This window comes from Panthera tigris, chromosome A3, assembly GCF_018350195.1.
Source record: "Panthera tigris isolate Pti1 chromosome A3, P.tigris_Pti1_mat1.1, whole genome shotgun sequence".
Taxonomy (NCBI): Eukaryota; Metazoa; Chordata; class Mammalia; order Carnivora; family Felidae; genus Panthera; species Panthera tigris.
This window is the reverse complement of record NC_056662.1, coordinates 23,861,190-23,880,029: the sequence shown is the minus strand read 5'-3', so window position 1 is coordinate 23,880,029 and position 18,840 is coordinate 23,861,190. Positions and strand designations below refer to the sequence as shown.

At 43.2% G+C, this 18,840-nt stretch overlaps 2 protein-coding genes across 2 annotated transcripts in view; one reads left to right on the top strand and one right to left on the bottom strand.

Annotated features, from left to right (window-relative positions):
* Positions 1 to 18,840, bottom strand: part of LOC102969307 (ER degradation-enhancing alpha-mannosidase-like protein 2) — a 127,675-nt gene that overhangs the window by 36,966 nt on the left and 71,869 nt on the right. The gene's annotated exons all lie outside the window — the stretch shown is intronic.
* On the top strand, positions 5,927 to 15,980 carry PROCR (protein C receptor). Its single transcript, XM_007073615.3, has 5 exons — positions 5,927 to 5,940; positions 11,693 to 11,846; positions 13,993 to 14,244; positions 14,681 to 14,959; positions 15,207 to 15,980. The coding sequence occupies exons 2-5, from the start codon at positions 11,768 to 11,770 to the stop codon at positions 15,320 to 15,322; spliced, it is 726 nt and encodes a 241-aa protein (XP_007073677.1). The 5' UTR covers positions 5,927 to 5,940; positions 11,693 to 11,767; the 3' UTR covers positions 15,323 to 15,980.

The following is an 18,840-nucleotide window of genomic DNA, read 5'->3' as shown; positions in this document are numbered from 1 at the left end:
GGGAAACTTTCCATCTGTTGCTTTGTAGAAATGTTTGGATTTCCACTGTCTCCAGCATGTCCATGCATTTAGAACACTGATTCCTCAGTCAGAGCCCTAGGAACATGTTTTACAATGCTCGTGTTCCGAGTGAACTCAGACCCGTGGCTAAATTTGCCTAGAGAAACCTAACCATCCTGGGTGTATTTAGGCAAAAGTACAGAGTCAAGAAGTGACCACAGGTGGTGTCATAGTTCGGTCAGTCCCAGGCCCTGGGCCAGATTACAATCTTTGAGATCTCAAGCCTTGAGACTGGTCTCCATCTTGATGTGCAATTCAAAACAATAATAATTCTCTACTATAAAATAAATGGAAGCAATAGGTAAAAAGTGGGAGTGGTGCAAGTGTCCACTGATGCACAAATGGATAAACAACATGTGATATAAATACAATGGAATATTATTCACCGTTTAAAAGGAAGGAAGTTCTATGTGCAACGACATGGATGAACCTTGAGGACGTTATGCTAAGTTAAATAAGCCAACCACAAAAGAACAAATATTGCAAGATACCACCTATATGAGGCATCTAGAGTAATCAAATTCATAGAGACAGAAAGTAGAAGGGTAGTTTCCAGGGACTTGGGATGAGGGAAATGGATTATTGTTCAATAGGTATAGAATTTTCGTTCTGCAAGATGAAGAGTTCTGGAGATGGATGGTGGTAATGGTTGCACAACGTGACTATACTTAACGCCACTGAACTGTGCACTTAAAATGGTTAAATAGTAGATTTTATGTTATATGTATTTTACCACAATTTTTTAATTAAAACAATGGAAAAAATAAATGGATATGGTCTAATACATTTCTGGCTTTTCCATGGTCTACTTCACTGCTCTTTGGAAATATCCATTTCTTTCAAAGAAAATATGTCCGTATGGGGGTGGGGGTACCTCCTCCACTGATGTCCAAACCAGATACTTCTCTCTGCCTATTTGGTGATACAGAATTATCCAGATACCACCCCAGCTTGAGGGAGGGAAGAATATAGATACCCTGCAGGGATCCCCCTTCGGCCAATCTGCCCTGTAGGCCCCAAACTCTGCTGCTGGAGAAAAAGAAAAAGTCTAATCCAATGAAAATCCTTTCAGCAAACATTTATTGACATTGTATTCATTTGTTTGTTTGTTTGTTTTGAGAGAGACAGAGACAGTGCAAGTGGAGGGGGAGCAGAGAGAGAGGGAGAGAGAATCCCAAGCAGGCTCCGTATTGCCAGCATAGAGCCCAACTAGGGGCTCAAACCCATGACCTGAGCTGAAACCAAGAGTCGGATGCTTAACCAACTCAGCCACCCAAGTGCCCCCAGCAAACATTTACTGACGTTATAATAATAACAGCAACTATTAAATTAAACTTACCAGTGTTAAGAAAAACCATCTGAAACGTGTTACTAAAATAAAAAGATGATTATGTGACCTTTTAATGTCATAATAAAGTCTTGAATGTCAAGTCTATTTAAGAGTCATCTTCAATGCTACATTATTTACACAATCGGTTAGAGCATAGACAGTTTATAGTTCTGTAAAGTAATAAAGCATGATGATTTCCTTTTTGTCTGTAGAAAAGACAATCCCAAAGATTATGGTTTTATTACCCTGTAAGACATTAATCCATTTTGTACATAATTTATCAGTCTCATTTTTTCAACATTTTTTTCTTTTTCATTGACTATAAAAGCTTCAGTTTTTATATTCTATTTTGAACTGGCTTTGTCATCCTGCTAGTCCCTTTATTAACGAGCTAAATGAAACTTTGACCCATGCTCCCTGTCTATTTGTACGAGAATGATGTTTTTTGCATGTTGAGAATTATCCTTGACACTAAATATAAGATCTGGGGTTAAGCAATTCACAGACCCATGAAACCCCTTTGAGAGAAATTTCTATTCTATCCCCATTTTCCAGATGAGAAATCTGAGGTACAAAAAAGATTAGATAATTTTTAAGGGCCAATTCTTTTGTGAGTCACAGTTTTCTCCTTCCCTGGATGTCCTATTTATTTGTTCATTCATCCAATAAATATCTATTGAGCACTTACTGTGTGCCAAGTACTCTGCTAGCCTGGTGATACAAAAATGCTAAAATACATTCCTTGCCATCTTATAGCTTTCGGTGTGTGGGGCAGATGCTTAAGCAGACAATTATCATGGAAAGAATTAAGGGCTATGACGAGGCCAAAGAAAGGGCTATAGTAGAACAGAAAGAATATTCAACTCAAACTGTGGGTATGAAGTCAGGGAAAGCTTCCTGGAGTAGGTGGCACCTACTCTGATAGGTGGTAGGGAGACCAAAGAAAGAGGTGAGAATCACCTCAAGATAAAGTCTCAATTCCTTAGATTAGAGGACAAACTCTTCATCAGACTCCTGCCTACCTCTTCATGTCACATCTCCCTCCCTACCACTGTTCTGTTTTGGCCATCCTTAAGTACTGCTAATGTCTCGAGCATGTTGTATTACTTCTCCTTTAATATTATATTATTTTGCACTTTCTTCTCCCTCTATATGAAACACCTTTTCCCCACACCTTCTTCCCTATCCCCACTCCCACCGCTCACTTGTTCTGCAGGACCAGCTTGGGTATCACTTCCTCTAAGAAAAGTCTTCTCTGACCCCAGACTAAATCAGAGGACTCTACTCTCATAACTTAGATGACCCCCATACTTCTCAGCCCCAGTCTCCACCTCCCTGGCCCTCTTAGTACTTATCCTATTGTATTATCATTATTTATTTATATGTCTCTCTCCCCTACTCGATTGTCTCTTCCTAAGTGGAGATCTTGTCTATTTCAGGTCCTAGCACACTGTAAGTGCTCAATAAATGCCCACTGAATAAAAGAATGAAGCAGCATGTGAACCACGTTAGAGGAAATAAAGGAAGAAGAGAAGATGGCTCGCAGAAACTTTTAGAAATAACTTGTCAGGGGCTGCTGGGTGGCTCAGCCGGTTAAACATGTGACTCTTGACATCAGCTCAGGTCATGATCTCGCAGTTGTGAGATCGAGCCCTGTGTCAGGCTCTGTGCTGACAGCATGGAGCCTGCTTGGGATTCTGTCTCTCTCCTTCTCTCACTCTCTCTCTCTCTCTCTCTGCCCCATCCCCTGCTCATATTCTCTCTCTCTCTTTCTCAAAATAAATATTAAAAAATAAACATTAAAAAAAGAAGAAGAAATAACTTGTGAGCAGCTCAGAGTACCCGGAGCACAGAGAGTAGTGGCAACAGCTATGGACTGAGCTAACAGAAATAATATGTGCCTAGAGCTGTATTAAGTAATTCACTTATACTAGTTCATTTCCTTCTCACGACAACTATCATTCTTCCTATTTTAATGATGGTCTCAGAGAGGCCAAACGGCGTGTCTTCAATCTAACAGCTAGCAAGTGGCAGAACTGAGATGTGAACTCAGGCAACTTTACCTGAGCCCACGTTCTCATCCTATGTCACACTCTGTATGTCTGCTCTGGGTCCTAGAAGGAGGGGGTGGGCTGAGAAAAGAGCACAAAGATGCTCTCCAGGAGTTTAGAGTCCAGGAGAGAAGACAAGGGATAGAATGTGACAATGTAACTACAATGGGAGGTAAAGTTCTTTCGGTTTTGTAAGAAAAGTAAGAAAGAGGTCATTTCTAGCATCTGAGAAGGCTTTCAGAAGGAGGCGGTGTCAGGGCTTTGAAGGAGTGGGGAGGATTTGGAGAAGTCCAGAGACAAATAGCCCAAGAGTAAAATATACATAGACTGGATAATACTTTACAAGAAGTTGTTTCATCTCAGTAACGCAAGGTTAGTTTAACACTAGAAACTTAATTAATGCACTTGCCACATTAACAAGTTAAAGATGGAAACTTGTACGATCATTTCATTAGATTATGAAAAACTCAAAACATTTATGCTAAAAACTCAGTAAACTAGGGGCACCTGGGTGGCTCAGTCAGTTAAGTGTCCAACTTCAGCTCAGGTCATGATCCCACTGTTTGTGAGTTCAAGCCCTCTGTGCTGACAACTGGGAGCCTGGAGCCTGCTTCATATTCTGTGTCTCCCTCTCTTTGCCCTTGCCCTGCTCACACTCTGTCTCTCTCTGTCAAAAATAAATAAAAACATTAAAAAAATTAAAAACTCAGTAAGCTAGAAATAAAAGGAATTTTAATCCAATAAAGAGTATCTATTAAAAAATACAGCAAACATCATATTTATTGATAAAAAGGTGAAAGCTTTATTTTTTATTTTTATTTTTTTAATGTTTATTTAAAATTTGTTTTAAGTTTATTTATTTTGCGAGAGAGAGAGAGAGAGAGAGAGAGGCAGAGATAGAATCCCAGAGCCTGATGCGGGTCTTGAACCTATGAATAGTGAGACATGACCTGAACTGAGATCAAGAGTCGGACCAACTGAGCCACCCAGGAGCCCCTAAAGAATGTTTGTTTATTTATTGATTGATTGATTGATTGATTGATTGATTGATTTTGAGAGAGAGAGAGAGAGAGAGAGAGAAGGAGAGAGAGCATCCCCACAAATGAAGGAGGGACACACACACACACACACACAGAATATCCCAAGCAAGCTCCGCGCTGTCAGTGCAGAGCCAGACACGGACCTGAGCTGAAATCAAGGGTTGGATGCTTAACTGACTGAGCCACCCAGGTGCCCCAAAGACTTTCCTTTTTAAACCAGGAAAACTACAAGAGTACTTTTTAAAAACCATTTCTATTCACACTGTACTAGAGGTTTCAGCCAGTATGTTTTCTTAAGAAAAATAAACTATAAAAATTAGAAAGGAAGAAATAAAAGTCACTATCAACTGAAATGAATATAGATATATAAAATTCAGAAGAATTTAAATTTAATTATTGGAATAAATAAAAGAGTTTTTTAAGGTTTCTAGATATAAAATCAGTGCAACAAAATTATATTTCTATACCAGCAAAAAGCTGTGAGAACATGACATTTCTTTTAAATGCCATTTCAATAACAGTTTAAAATATGAGAGGCCCAGGGGAAAAACTCTATCAAAGGGTGAGTGGGATGTTAGAGATAAACTTATAAAACTCTGAGGGGGGCACCAAAGGAGATATAAATAAATGAAGAGATACACTCTATCATGCATTGGATGATTCAGTATTGGGAAGATGTCTATTCTCCCCCAAATCATTAACACATTGAATGTGATACCAACCAAAATCCTACCAACCTGATAAAGTGATTCTAAAATTTATTATAGAAGTTCAAATATAGCCAAGGCATTCTTGAGGACCAAAGCGGGAAGACTTGATTTGCAAGATATGAAAAGGTATTATTATAAAACCATACTAATTAAGATAACAAGGCATTGGGACAGGGAGTAAAAAATAGGCTATTGAAACAGAATAAACACATTTACTGTAAGTCAGAGATAACACTGCAGATCAGTGAGGAAGGGCAGAGTTCTAATAAGTGGTCCTGGGAAAATTGGACATCCACATAAAAGAAACTAAGTTTGACTTGTGCTTCACACCATACACCTAAAGGTAAAAGACAAAACTATAAAGCTTTTGAAGATAAACTGGAGAACGTTTTTATGATCCCAGGGCAGGGATGGATTTCTTAAACAAGGCACAAGAAGCATGAACTAATGGAAAAGATTTATAAAGTTAAGTATCTTAAAATTAGGAACTTCTGTTTATCTAAAAACATGATAAAGAAAGAGCAAAGATAATATTTGTGTGCTCTGTGTTCAGGAAACCAGGAAGAGCAGACTTGGCAGAGACTGGAATACATGGAAAGATAAGGCTGGAAACATAGGCAGGAGCTGAGCCAGGACTACCAGGCTCCTACCACTTGCTGGGCAGGCAAGGGCTGGAATCATTCTGACTTTATGGGGCTTCTCTTTATCTTCCCTACGTTGGGGCGTGTTGGTGTCTAAAGGGGAAAACTGTGAGTAAGATTCATATCTGTTCCTTGCCTCCCCTTCAGGATTATACTTAATGTCAACCCTCCATTTTTCCTGCTGCAGGGTCATTTCTGTTTGCTGGCCCCCTGAAGCCAAGCCTCTTTCTTATCTCTCCCATCTACTGGATACACGCTGTGTTCTGGCACTTTATACGAGTTATCTCATTTATCCTCATAGGACAGTCTAATCATTAAGAAAGCATGTTCTGAAACTGAGGGTTGATGGGGGGTGGGAGGGAGGGCAGGGTGGGTGATGGGTATTGAGGAGGGCACCTTTTGGGATGAGCACTGGGTGTTGTATGGAAACCAATTTGACAGTAAATTTCATATATTAAAAAAAAAAAAAGTACAAAAAAAAAAAAAAAGAAAGAAAGCATGTTCTGGGCCAGTCTGTTCACTGTGCTCTGCCTCTGTGTCCTCTTCTATAAAATAAGAATAATGGCTGTTTCTTTATACTTTTCATAGGGCACCAGTGAGAATAAAACACATGCACTCTGCTAACTTAATACAGTGCCCAGCACATGTGACTACTCCACATCCTAAGCAGGAGGTGATCTCTGAAGGGACCACACTCGTTATCTGAGTTGGTTTGGTTGGTTAAACTGTGCCTGCCTTCAGTAGCTAACAGGGGAGGGAGAGGCCCGGGCTTCTGAAGTCCAGCTGGGCACACCGCCAGTCCTGGCTCAGCCCAGCCTCTCCTCGCCCACTGGGGCTGCGCCAGCACTGGCCCCCACTCAGCTTCCTGTCTCCCTTATCTTCCCCTGGCATGTGCTCTCTGGAGTGGGAAATGCTACCACCAGCTTCCTTCACATCCCTCTGCTCAATAGGACCTTCATTCTTTAAAAATTTCTTTAATGTTGATTTATTTTTGAGAGAGAGAGAGAGAGAGAGAGAGAGAGAGCAAGCAGGGGAGGGGCAGAGAGAGAGGGAGACACAGAATCCGAAGCAGCTCAGAGCCTGACTTGGGGCTCAGACTCACAGACTACAAGATCATGACCTGAGCTGAAGTCAGACTACGTCACTCAGGTGCCCCAGGACCGTCATTCTTTAGGTCTCTGCTGGCCCGATGCCCACTCTGTGATTTTCTGCCCCTTGCCCACCTAGGCCAGATGCAGTGTAAGCTCTGGTTCCAGCCACCACATGCCTTGTCTTCCCCATCCCAACCCTGAGTTTAGAAGGGGAAAAGGGGATGCCCCTCAAGCTGCCCCCACTCACCAGCTTCCCTATCCCCAATACTCTCTTCATGCTCCCAATACCCAAACCCATACCCCTCATTTTTTAGTTCAAATCCCTGCTCAGCACTTCCATGGTATGTGATCTTGGGCACATTACTTAGCCTTTCTGGGCTTGAGTTATCTCATCTGCAACATGGACATTGTCTTCCCCAGAGAAAATGGTAAAGGCCTAGCACACAGCATGAATTTGGGGCATGTCTTGTATTATATATAACATAAATACTCAAGAGTGTTAGAACTATGTGTTCAAAAATGTATTGATGGAGAGTGATCCCCCAAAGCTTTTGAGATACTATGTGGTGATTAAATTCACAAATTTTGGCGTCAGGGAGGCATGGGTTCAACTTACAGTTTTTGCTGTGGGCCCTTAGGTAAGTCACTTATCCTCTCAGAGCCTCAGTTTATTAGTAAAATGGTGATGTTAATGAAACCCCCCTAGAAGGGCTGGCATATGGATAAAGTGAGATTATTTATGTAAAGAGCTTAACACTGCCCCTGGCTCACTATAAATGTTAGCTATAATAATAATTGTTGTCTCTGCTATTGAATTTTCAGCCCACTGGTGTGTGAGGAGGATGCTTGGGAAGCAGCTGTTGCTGTGTCAGCTCTCTCCTCTCTGATAGATCTTAGCTTGGTGAGAAAGACCTCTCTGTGATTAGCCCTGTGGAAGATGGTGGGGACCACTTTAACCCCTGTGAGGCAGGCCCTACCTGTGGAGATCAAAGACTGACAGCTCTCAATTCCAAATTGGTTCAATCATATACTTTACTACCCTCCAGCCCAAGGCACCCTGCAAGCCCTCAAGGGAGTAAAAAAAAGGCAAAGCAAAAATATGCACAAACGTACTAGGAATCAGATAAAGCAAAGTAAAACCAAAATGAAGTGCCATTTTACACCCAACCATCTGACTGTGCCAAGGGTTGGCAAGGATATGGAGCGAGGGAACTCTCAGGCGCTGTTGGGAATGTAAATTGGCCCAAACATTTTGTAAAAACAGTTTGGCAATTTTTAGTAAAATTGAAGATGCCTATACCTATGACTCAGCCGTTCCATTCCCATGTTTGCACCTACGAAAACTCTCCCACGTCTGCACAAGAAAACATGTACAAGAAAGTCATACCAGCACTTTGTAACAGCAGAAAACTGGAAAAGAAAAAAAAAAGCTTGAACAGGAGAATGGATAAATAAATTGTGGTATATTCATAAGATGGCATATTATAAAGCAGGGGAAATTAATGGACCTACACATAACAAGGTGAATGAATCTTATCAGTGTGTTAGGGGAAAAAAGTAAGTTGCAGAGGAATAGATGCACTTCCATACTCTTTATAGAAAGCTTGGAGCACCTGGGTGGCTCAGCAGGTTGAGTTTCCAACTCTTGATTTCAGCTCAGGTCATGATCTCACAGTTGAGCCTTGAGTGGAATTCCATGCTGGGCGTAGAGCTCGCTTAAGATTCTCTCTCTCCCTCTCCCTCTGCCCCTCCCCGCCTCTCAAAAAAATACTACCTATACATAGCTCAAAATATGCAAACCGCCAATACATATCCCTTAGGGATAAGTGCATATGTAGTTATATCTTCAGAAATGAGGAAATGAAAAATAGCAAATTCTGATTAGTGGTTACTTTGGTGATGGGGCAGGGGGAGAAAGACACAATCAGGGAGGAGAAAGGCACAAACAGGGTCTTCAATTATATTGGCAATATTTTATTTCTTACATTGGGTAGTGAGGACAAGTATGTTTGTAATGAAATTCTTCAGGCATGAAAAAATTCTTCAAATGTGGAATACTTCATAATAAGTTTTTATAAAGCCAAGACAGTACAACTGGCAGTGATTTAAGACCTTCCACTCTTCCTAAGTCCCAGTCCAGGAAAACAAGGCTCCCATTCTCCTTCTGACTAGACCATCTTGATGAGCTGGAAAACTGCTGGGTTATTTCTAAGCTAATCTACAACAATTGAGAGGTGAGCATATATTCAGTTCAGAGAACGCGAGCCTGGTAGATGTCTGGGGTTTGCCCTGATTCCACTAGGACATCAACTTTCCCTCCAAGGAATAGTATATAAAATAAAGAAGCTAACACTGCCACTTTAGCCCTTTATCTGATCCCATTTCCCAGAGGTAACCTCTATTGACAGCCGCCTTCTGGCATTCTTCCTATGTATATACAAATATACATATACACACATAATTTTTTTAAATATGAAAATGGAATTATATGTATTACTTGGATAGAAGTAAAAATTTTAACTAAAATTCAATGGAATTATACTGTATGTATTGTTCCACATTTCCCTTTCTCACTTATTAATATCTCATGTCAGTACATCCACTCATATGATCTGCCACCCTCTTCTACCATAACCTATTACTTAAACTTTAAAAAAAAATTTTTTTTTGTTTTATTTTAGAGAGAGAGAGAGCATGAGCAAGGGAGAGGGGCAGAGGGAGAGAGAGAAAGAGAGAGAGAGAATCTCAAGCAGGCTCCATGCTCAACACAGAGCCCAATGTGGGGCTGGATTCCACGACCCTGAGACCATGACCTGAGCAGAAATCAAGAGTCAGACACTCAACCAACTGAGCCACCCAGGTGCCCTTTAAACTTTTATTTTTAATTCAACAGAAGATATATGATCACATTTTAGGTGCAAAATTTCCAAACATTACAGATTGATAAAACCCATCACAAAATAGACTTAAAAGGCCTTTCACAAGATTGCCAGCCATTACACACACACACAAACACACACACACCACATACACATGCATACACACATACATTCATATACACACACACACGTGCATACACACACACATACACACACACACAAACACACCCCTACACAAAAACACACATATGCTTTTAACCTTAGGCTCCTCCCTGATAATTAAACAATGGAGATTAGTCACTGCTATATTTGATATACATCCTTCTGGATTCATTTATTCCCATAAAAAAAAATAGGCTGCTTAGATGTCATCTGTGTGGCTGACACAGAAATGGTTCTAAACTGTCCCTAATATTCTGCAACTTACTCTTGGAGATTTGTGCATATCGTAACTATCTTATTCAGTTATCTGTTAGCTAACATTTATTATTTATTATATTATTTATTATATGCACCATTCCAGGCACAGTAGCAAACAAGATGGACAGCCTCTTGGGGGACATTCAGACAATAAACATGTAAATGAATAAGTAATATAATTTCAGGTAGTGCTAAGTAATATGAAAACAGGGGATTAGGCAGGGGAGGTTTTTTTTTAACTACCACATAGTATTCCACAGTTTGGATTACCATAGTTTGGGGGAGTGACTTCCAAATTTTTCTACTTGCTTCTTACAGTAAGAAATACATTTTATTTATTTTTTTTATTAAAAAAAATGTTAATGTTTTTAAAATTTATTTTTGAGAGAGAGAGAGAGAGAGAGAGAGAGAGAGAGTATGAGCAGGGGAGGGGCAGAGAGAGCTGGAGACACAGAATCTGAAGCAGGCTCCAGGCTCCGAGCTGTCAGCACAGAGCCCAAGTCGGGGCTCGAACTCACAGACTGCGACATCATGACGTGAGCTAAAATCGGACACTTACCTGGCTGAGCCACACAGGTGCCCCAAGAAATACATTTTAAACTGCTATTCAAAACCCATCACAGAAACATACTACACAAAACTGAAAGATACACATATACAACTAAACAAATATTTCATAAAATAATGTCTACCCTGACCCAGGAGGATGCACTGAAAATTTTTATTTTGTTCTATTTCATAAAAGTAATAACAAAAACAACAAGAAAAAAAAACTCTGCTAATCATGACTGCTAAATTGTTTTCATTATCCACTAGTAAACTGTGACCTCAGTTTGAAAAATATTGCTTTAAATGACCAATCCTTTAATGAGATTAGATTGTTCATAAATCTCTCTGGTTAGGAACAGCTGCAGTGAGCTGTTTTATACTCATTTTGTAACCATGTGTTTCTGAGAGCAAGATTCCTGATTGTGTAATTACTATTTACTTAAAATTCTGATAAAATGTAGCCAGTGCATTGGAAAATCAAATTCTAACCCCCAATCTGTTACCGTGATATACAAACTTCTGTTGGGCAAGTCCCTGTACCTCTGTGGGCCTCAATTTCCCCACCAGTAACCTGCTGATCTCTACACCCCAGAGTCTGCTCTAAATTGAAAGCAGAGCCCCACCCCCTGACTCAGCGAGGGCAGAACTTCTCTCTGATCCCAACTCCCCCTGTTTCCGCTCCCTGTTTGGAAGAGGCCCAGGGAAAAGGGAAAAGGCAGGTCTGGGCCAGAGGGCCCAATGCAGGGCGGGGCAGGGGAAGGGCAAGAGGGAGGCCAGCCCCCTAGTAGGAAATGAGACAGGGTAGGAATAACACTTAATAAGCCTGAGGCTCTCATCCTCCTCCTATCCCCTGGCCACCTTCCAGCCTCCTCTGTGCAGTCTCCTCTCCTTCCAGACAGTCCTTACTTCTTTTCCCCCTAGGCTGCAGCCAGCTTGAGCCCTCTGCCTGCCAGAGCCAGGAAGGAGCCCAGGTGGGGTAAGAACCTCAGCCCCAGGATGTTGACAACATTGCTGCCACTGCTGTGTCTACTGCTCCTGCCCGGCTGGGCCTTTTGTAGCCATGAAGCCTCAGATGGTGAGTCAGGGGCACATTTGCCCCAGGATGGTTCTGGAGACTCTCAGCCTATCTGGGTACATGGGAGAAACCAGAGGAGACCTTATCCCACAGCGTCTGTGCCTGCAGCGAGCCAGATCTCTCTGTAGGGTAGGCAGGGTGCTGGGGACTGATTTGTGTCCCAAAGCCAAGGTGAGGAAGTACAGTCTGTCCCCAGGGAAGGGGGAGATGGAGGAGGCAGGGGGTGGAGAGTGAGGGATGGGAGGGGGGAGGGGGTGTGAAACAGAACTGGAAAAATGGAAAGGGATGGGTAGAAAGGGTAAGGGAATTAGCCCCCGGGAGAGGGGGTGAATCTGGAGGGGGAGAGCTGAGGGTGATCGTGGTTGGGGGTAAGACCAAGGAAGACAGGAAGACGTGAGAGATGGAAGGAATGGGAAGCCACTGGAGAGACTGGGACTGAGATAAGTGAGGCAGAAGAGGAGACTGGAGAAGGTGTAAGATGGATGGAAGCTTGGGGGAAAGTCGGGGGAAGAAGCAGCTGTGGTCATTGGGAAAACTCAGGGGGTCAGGCTGCCTGAAGTGGCTGTTTAAGCAGAGAAGGGTGTTATTGCCCTGCATGGTGACCACACAGGTGCCTCTTCTCCCCTTTCCCACAGTCTCTGTAGCCTCGGTCTCTCTCTGAGGGAGCAAATCACCAGTATTCAAGGAGCACTCACTATGGTTAATACGTGCACTGACACATCTGACTCCCGTAATATCTCTACAAGGCAGGCAATATGATTATCTCTCTTTTACAGGGGAGGAGACTGGGCACAGGGCAGTTAGGAACCTTATCTAGGGCTATCCACACAGATATACCTATTCACACCTACAGACACAGAGCACAGCTTTTCAAATGCAAAGGTGGACAAGACACATCCATGCACAGGAATTTACAACCCCAGACTCATTCCCCCCTCACACATTCTCTGGGCATCAACCCTGTGCCAGGGCCTTAATAGGTGTAGGAGACAGAGATAACCAGACATGATTCTATAGCCTAAGGGAGCCCAGTAGAGTCTGTGTGTTTGGAGACAGTTACGTGGAATCTGGATCATTGAAACAGACCTGCTGTGTCCGGGAGGGTAAAGAGGAGAGGCATCAGGAAAACTTCTCCAAGAGAGCAACAGAGCTGAGTCTTGAAGCATGAAAGAAGTTTGCCTAGAGGCAGAGACACCCCAACATGCTATTCATGTCAGCCAAAAGGCAGCATGAGAAACTCCAAGTAGTTTACTATATATAAGTACTAGAAGAGGTTAAATAAGGCAGTTGGGGCCTGGTCTCTGGCAGCCTTGAATGCCAAGCTAAAGACTTTGGACTTCATTCTGTGGACAGATATCCTATGGGGAGGCAGTATGGCTGGATGGTTAAAAGTGCTGGAATCACACCGCCTGCACTCAAATCTTAGTTCTGCTACACCATTTTAGGCTGTGTCTCTTATGGACTGAGATTAATCACAGTAGCTACTGCATTTAGCTAATGGGAGGAAGGCGCAAATAAGATAATAATATGTGTAAGGTACAGTGCTTGGGTCATAGTAACAATAATAGCCATTATTATTGTTGTTATTATTATTATTAATGATTTTGATAGGGGAGTGTGTCACTGGAGGATTTTAAGCAGGAGAGAATAATCTTATTTCTGGGTCAGAGAGAGGTCAGATTAGAAGGAGTGAAACTGAAAAATGAGGGGACGGGGAAGAGGAATGACATTACCACCCGAGTCCAGATGAGAACCGATGAGGCCTAAAGTAGGGCAGTGGCAGGGAACAGGAGATGGAATAGGATTTTACTGGAAGCCAGGATTTGTTGACCAACTGGAAGTGGGGGTAGTTACAGGGTGAGAGGTAGAAAGATGGGAGTGGCTCTTCCACTGACTGGATTACCCTGAGGCAAGTGGCTTCTGCTCTTTCCAGCCTCAGTTTCCTTATCTGTAAAACGAAGTTAATAATCCCTCTCCTGCCCTCCTGACAGGGTTATGGGAGGGAGAGTGGGAGGACACTTTGTAGTTTATGAACGGCCGAGAAGGTGGGCGGCCGGCCTTTAGGTAGGGGGTTATTACCTCCAGCTACACGCCAAGCCCTGCCACGCCGCCGGCCAAGGCCTGACGCGCTGACACTGCCCGGCAGGCCTTCGGAACCTCCACATGCTCCAGATCTCCTACTTTCGCGACCCCTATCAAGTGTGGCACCGGGGCAACGCGTCGCTGGGGGGGCTAACGACGCACGTGCTGGAAGGCCTAGGCAGCAACGTCACGATCCGCCAGTTGCAGCCCTTGCAGGAGCCTGAGAGCTGGATGCACACAGAAGACAGCCTGAAGACCTATCTGCACCAGTTCAACAGCTTGGTACTGCTGGTACACCACGAGCGGCGCTTGACCTGTGCGTGGTGCGCGCGCCCCTACGCGCGGCGGCGGCGGTGGCACGTCCAGGCGGGAGGCGCGGCCTGTGGGCGGGATTTGATGGGGTGGGCCTGTGGGGGAACGGGGCGGAGCCGCATGGAGGGACGGCGTTCTTGGAGGGGTCTTGTGGGTGGCTTGGTCTTGTGTGAGCCGGCTGCTCTGAGCAGCCCAGTGGTACCAGGGCACCTGCCTTTGCTGATTGCTGGTTGGGAGCTTGAGCCTGAAGAGGACTGGGTGTCCTAGTTGCGGGCCCTCCGTCAGGCCCTCTTTTTGCTGGCATGACCTCGGGGCTGACCCTGTTGGGATGCCCTGTCCTTGATCCACCCGAAACCCCGAAAGTTCATGTTCCCCCGGTGGACATTCTCCCACAGCTGGCATCCTCTCCATACAGCCCTCTCACCCTCCTTCATCCACAGTTCCTCTGATCATTCGCTGCTTCCTGGGCTGTGAGCTGCCTCCTGAGGGCTCTACAGCACGTGTCTTCTTCGAAGTGTCTGTGAATGGGAGCTCCTTTGTGCATTTCCAGCCAGAGACAGCTTTATGGGTGGCAGGGCCCCAGGCACCCTCCAGGGTGGTCACCTACACCCTGCAGCAGCTCAACGCCTACAATCGTACTCGGTACGAACTGCGAGAATTCCTGCAGGACACCTGTGTGCAGTATGTGAAAGAACACATCACTGTGAACAACTCGAAAGGTATGATGGGATCGGGGATGGGCCTGTGTGCTGTTGGGTGGGTTCCAGGCAAATGGGGAGACCTGAAGGATGCATACCTTGAGCAACGGAAGGCTCAGGGCTGGGGGGTTGGGACAGACTATACACAGCTTATGTCACTTGGTGAAGTAGCCCCCTTCCTTTGGGGTAGAAATCCCTTAGTGTTTGATTTAAACCATGGACTTCTTGGAGGTATGTTCTTCAGGCTAATTCTGTGCATGTTCTGCAGGGAGCCAAACAGGCCGCTCCTACACCTCGCTGGTCCTGGGTGTCCTGGTGGGCAGTTTCATCATTGCTGGTGTGGCTGTAGGCATCTTCCTGTACACAGGTGGACGGCGGTGTTGATTGCTCTCCAGACCCCTCTGAAAAAGGGCTGGACTGATGGGGGCTGATGAGGGAAGATCTCAGCTCACTGCAAAACCACACAGATTCCCCATCTGGGACATTATATCCCAGAAGGTTTGGAGTGGCAGCTCCTTTCTTCTCCCTGATCTGCCCACCAAGAGTTTGGGGGAGGGAAAGGGAAGGAGGAAGCTAAGTAGACAGAGTTCTTGGTTTGCTAAGCACCTAAGAACTTGCATGCTTTCCTAAATTGGTCTGAGAAGTGAATGCTTATCTATCTTTGTGGAAAACAGATGATGGAGTTGGGTGGGGGTAGAGGGTGTCTATGGCATGTCCTCCAAAGACAGAATCACCCAAGGCATTCAAAACACCTAACAAATACAAGAAATCCATCAACCAGAATAAACACCACTCGATGCTCCCAGGCACATCAGATTTGGGAAAGGATGCTGATATAGTAGAGGTAGAAAGAAATAATCAGAGAAATGGTGGGAGTATAAACTAAAATATGGGAGCAAAGAGCTATTAGTTAATTAATAATATTATTAATAAATTCCTTACTTATGTAGATGGCATTATTTTTTCCTCTACAAAACTTCTGGAAAAGTAGACTATATCTTTTGTCTTTATTTTATTTTGAGAGAGAGAGACAGAGTGTGAGCAGGGGAGGGGACAGAGAGAGAGGGAGACACAGAATCTGAAGCAGGCTCCAGGCTCTGAGCTGTCAGCACAGATCCCGATGTGGGGCTTGAACCCACGGACTGTGAGATCATGACCCGAACTGAAGTCGGACGCTTAACCGACTGAGCCACCCAGGGATCCCGTAGACTATACCTTTTGCTTCTACTCCCTCCTTTCCCACTCCTAAATCACTGCAGTCTGACTTCCCTATAAACTGCTCTAAGACCATCAATGACCTCTAATTGTGAAATCTCCATTCCACATGATATCTGCAACATTTTCCTTTGTGGACTAGAATTCTCTTTTTACCATAACCCCTGAGATTCCATACTTCTAATTTTTAGAAACTGTTCTGGCCACTCAGTCAATCCCTTTTGCCTTTGTCATCTTACTCAACTCACCTTGAAATCATGGCTTTTTTAGACTTCCATGTTTTGGTTTTTTGGTCCCATTTAAACTGTACCCTTTGTGGATGTATTCATATGTCATCTATCTGTGTGGTCTTTTCCATGGGGAAACAATATAATCTTGTCTTTGGAAGCAGGTGTTTTGCCATCAAACAGATTTGAGTTTTATTTCTTTAAGCCAGGCATTTAACTCCTTGAAGTCTCAGTTTCTTCATAAAGAAAGGTATAATAAAATGTACAAAAAGGGTATAATAAAAATAACACCTACCTCATAGAGGCATTATGAGTATTATATAAATATATATATATGTACACCCAATAAATATAGCACTTACTGCTTACCTCCAGACCCCACATTTGCATTGATTTTTGAAAATCATCTCCACCTTAATATTTTGCAGACACTTCTGAGTCAACATGTTCTAAGTCAAATTCCTTATCTTTCTCCCCAAACCTGTTCTCTCTCCTTTGTTGTTTGCTATCAGTTAAACAGAATTACTATCAAACCACATCAGTGTAGAAACCTAAGTGCTGACCTTATTTACTCCTTCTTCATCCCCCACCTACAAAATATAGTATCTGTAGAATCAAATCCTTCTTTTCCACTCTCTTGCTTTTTTTGTAAGATATGGTAATTCAGCTCTTTCTCTGCGGTAGGTACGAGGTGTGCCGCCCAGTTCTACTGGGTGTTTAGCTACAGGGCGCTTAGGCAGCAGATAGCCACGAGCTGCTTCAGTTCCTTCAGTGTCTGCCTTACCTGTAGAGAACAGTCCTGCATGAGGTCATGTTCCTCTTGGAGCTGTCCTCATCTGGTGACTGAGCAAAGCAGGGGTATAAAGGCTCAGCCAGTCCCACCTACTGCAGGGCAATTCTGATAAACAGTATTCACTCCAGAGCTCCTTGCCAGGTTGGCTGGGTATCTGTCAGATCTACACTGAAGTTTGACTTCTCCTTCTATGCAATCCCCCTTCCTTTCCCTAGTTAATATCTTCCACCTCAAACTATCTCAGCATCTGCTTCCAGTAAATCCAAACTGTGACTGACAACCTTCCTTTCTTTTCTTCTTCTTTCTTTTTTTTTCTCTCTCCAGATTGAGAAATTTTCTCAATCTTATATCTGGACCATAGCAGTAGCCTCCTCCTAACTATTCTCCTGGTTTCTAATTTCTCTGAGTTCTAATTCATCTACATGGAAATAAAAAATAATAATAATTTAAAAAAGCAAACATAGATCTGATCATGTCATCATTGTTCCACTTTGTAAATTCCCAATACTTACTGAGCTAACTTCAGAATCCTCAAAATGGCATTCAAGGCCTTGTATAATCTGGTCTTATCCTAATTTTCAAATTGTATATCCCACCACTTCTCTTCATCCAACTGTGCTTTAGATTATCAATTTTAAAAACATATATATATTTTAAATGTTTTTATTTATTTTTGAGAGAGAGAGAGAGAGAGCGGGGGTGGGCGGCAGAGAGAGAGACAGAGAGACAGAGACAGAGGATCCAAAGTGGGCTATGTACTGAAAGCAGAGAGCCCCATGTGGGGCTCGAACTCAAGAACCATGAGATCAAGACCCAAGCTGAAGTTGGATGCTCAACCAACTGAGCCACCCAGGCACCCCTAAAAGCATATATTTTAAAAAATGTTTATTTATGTATTTTGAGAGAGAGAGAGAGAGAGAGAGAGAGAGAGAACAAGCAGGGGAGGGGCAGAAAGAAAGGTTGAGAGAGAATCCCAAGCAAGCTCCACATTGTCAGTATAGAGTGCAACATGTGGCTGGATCTCACAACCATAAGACCATGACCCGAGAGGAAACCAAGAGTCAGATGCTTAACCGACTGAGCCACCCAGGCTCCCCTTAAATGACAGAAGTAATACAACAATACTAGCAACACAGAGATTTACAAAGAAAGTTTGACAAAGAGAAAAATGAAAGACCTCTGTTTTCGCCTTCTCCCCAACCCTTACCTAAATGGTATGCCAAGATTCTTAGTTTCAAGCAACAGAAACCAACTCTCCCAACTTAAGGAGGAAATAAATATATTGGAAGGTCGTCAAGTAATCCTCAGTTTGATAGGAAGGCCAGCTAATTAAGCTCAGAAAATAGAACCAGGAATCTCAACCAAAGTCACAACAGAGGAATAGTCTAGTTAAGTATACCACAGCTGGAACCACTACATCACCATTGCATGCTGCCATCTTAAGTGAATTCTACTCTGTCCCTGTTTGTTTTTGTTTTATTTTGTTTTTACACTATTTGTTCAAGACTCAACGTCCTGGTGGGAATGTCCAAATGATCAAGACTTTGCCTTAGCTGCAAGAGGGGAAAAGGGAAACTTTATGACATGTAGCAACATTAGGGGGACTAGCTGTAAGTGCCTATATTAAAAAGAAGAAATATCTCAAATCAATAACCTATCCTTCCACC

What these genes read in the sequence shown, in the direction of transcription:
- PROCR (XM_007073615.3), top strand. Translation starts at nt 11,768, where the DNA reads ATGTTGACAACATTGCTGCCACTGCTGTGTCTACTGCTCCTGCCCGGC. An exon ending in TAGCCATGAAGCCTCAGATG is followed by an intron (nt 11,847 to 13,992) that starts GTGAGTCAGGGG and finishes ACTGCCCGGCAG; the next exon opens with GCCTTCGGAACCTCCACATG. An exon ending in CACTGTGAACAACTCGAAAG is followed by an intron (nt 14,960 to 15,206) that starts GTATGATGGGAT and finishes CATGTTCTGCAG; the next exon opens with GGAGCCAAACAGGCCGCTCC.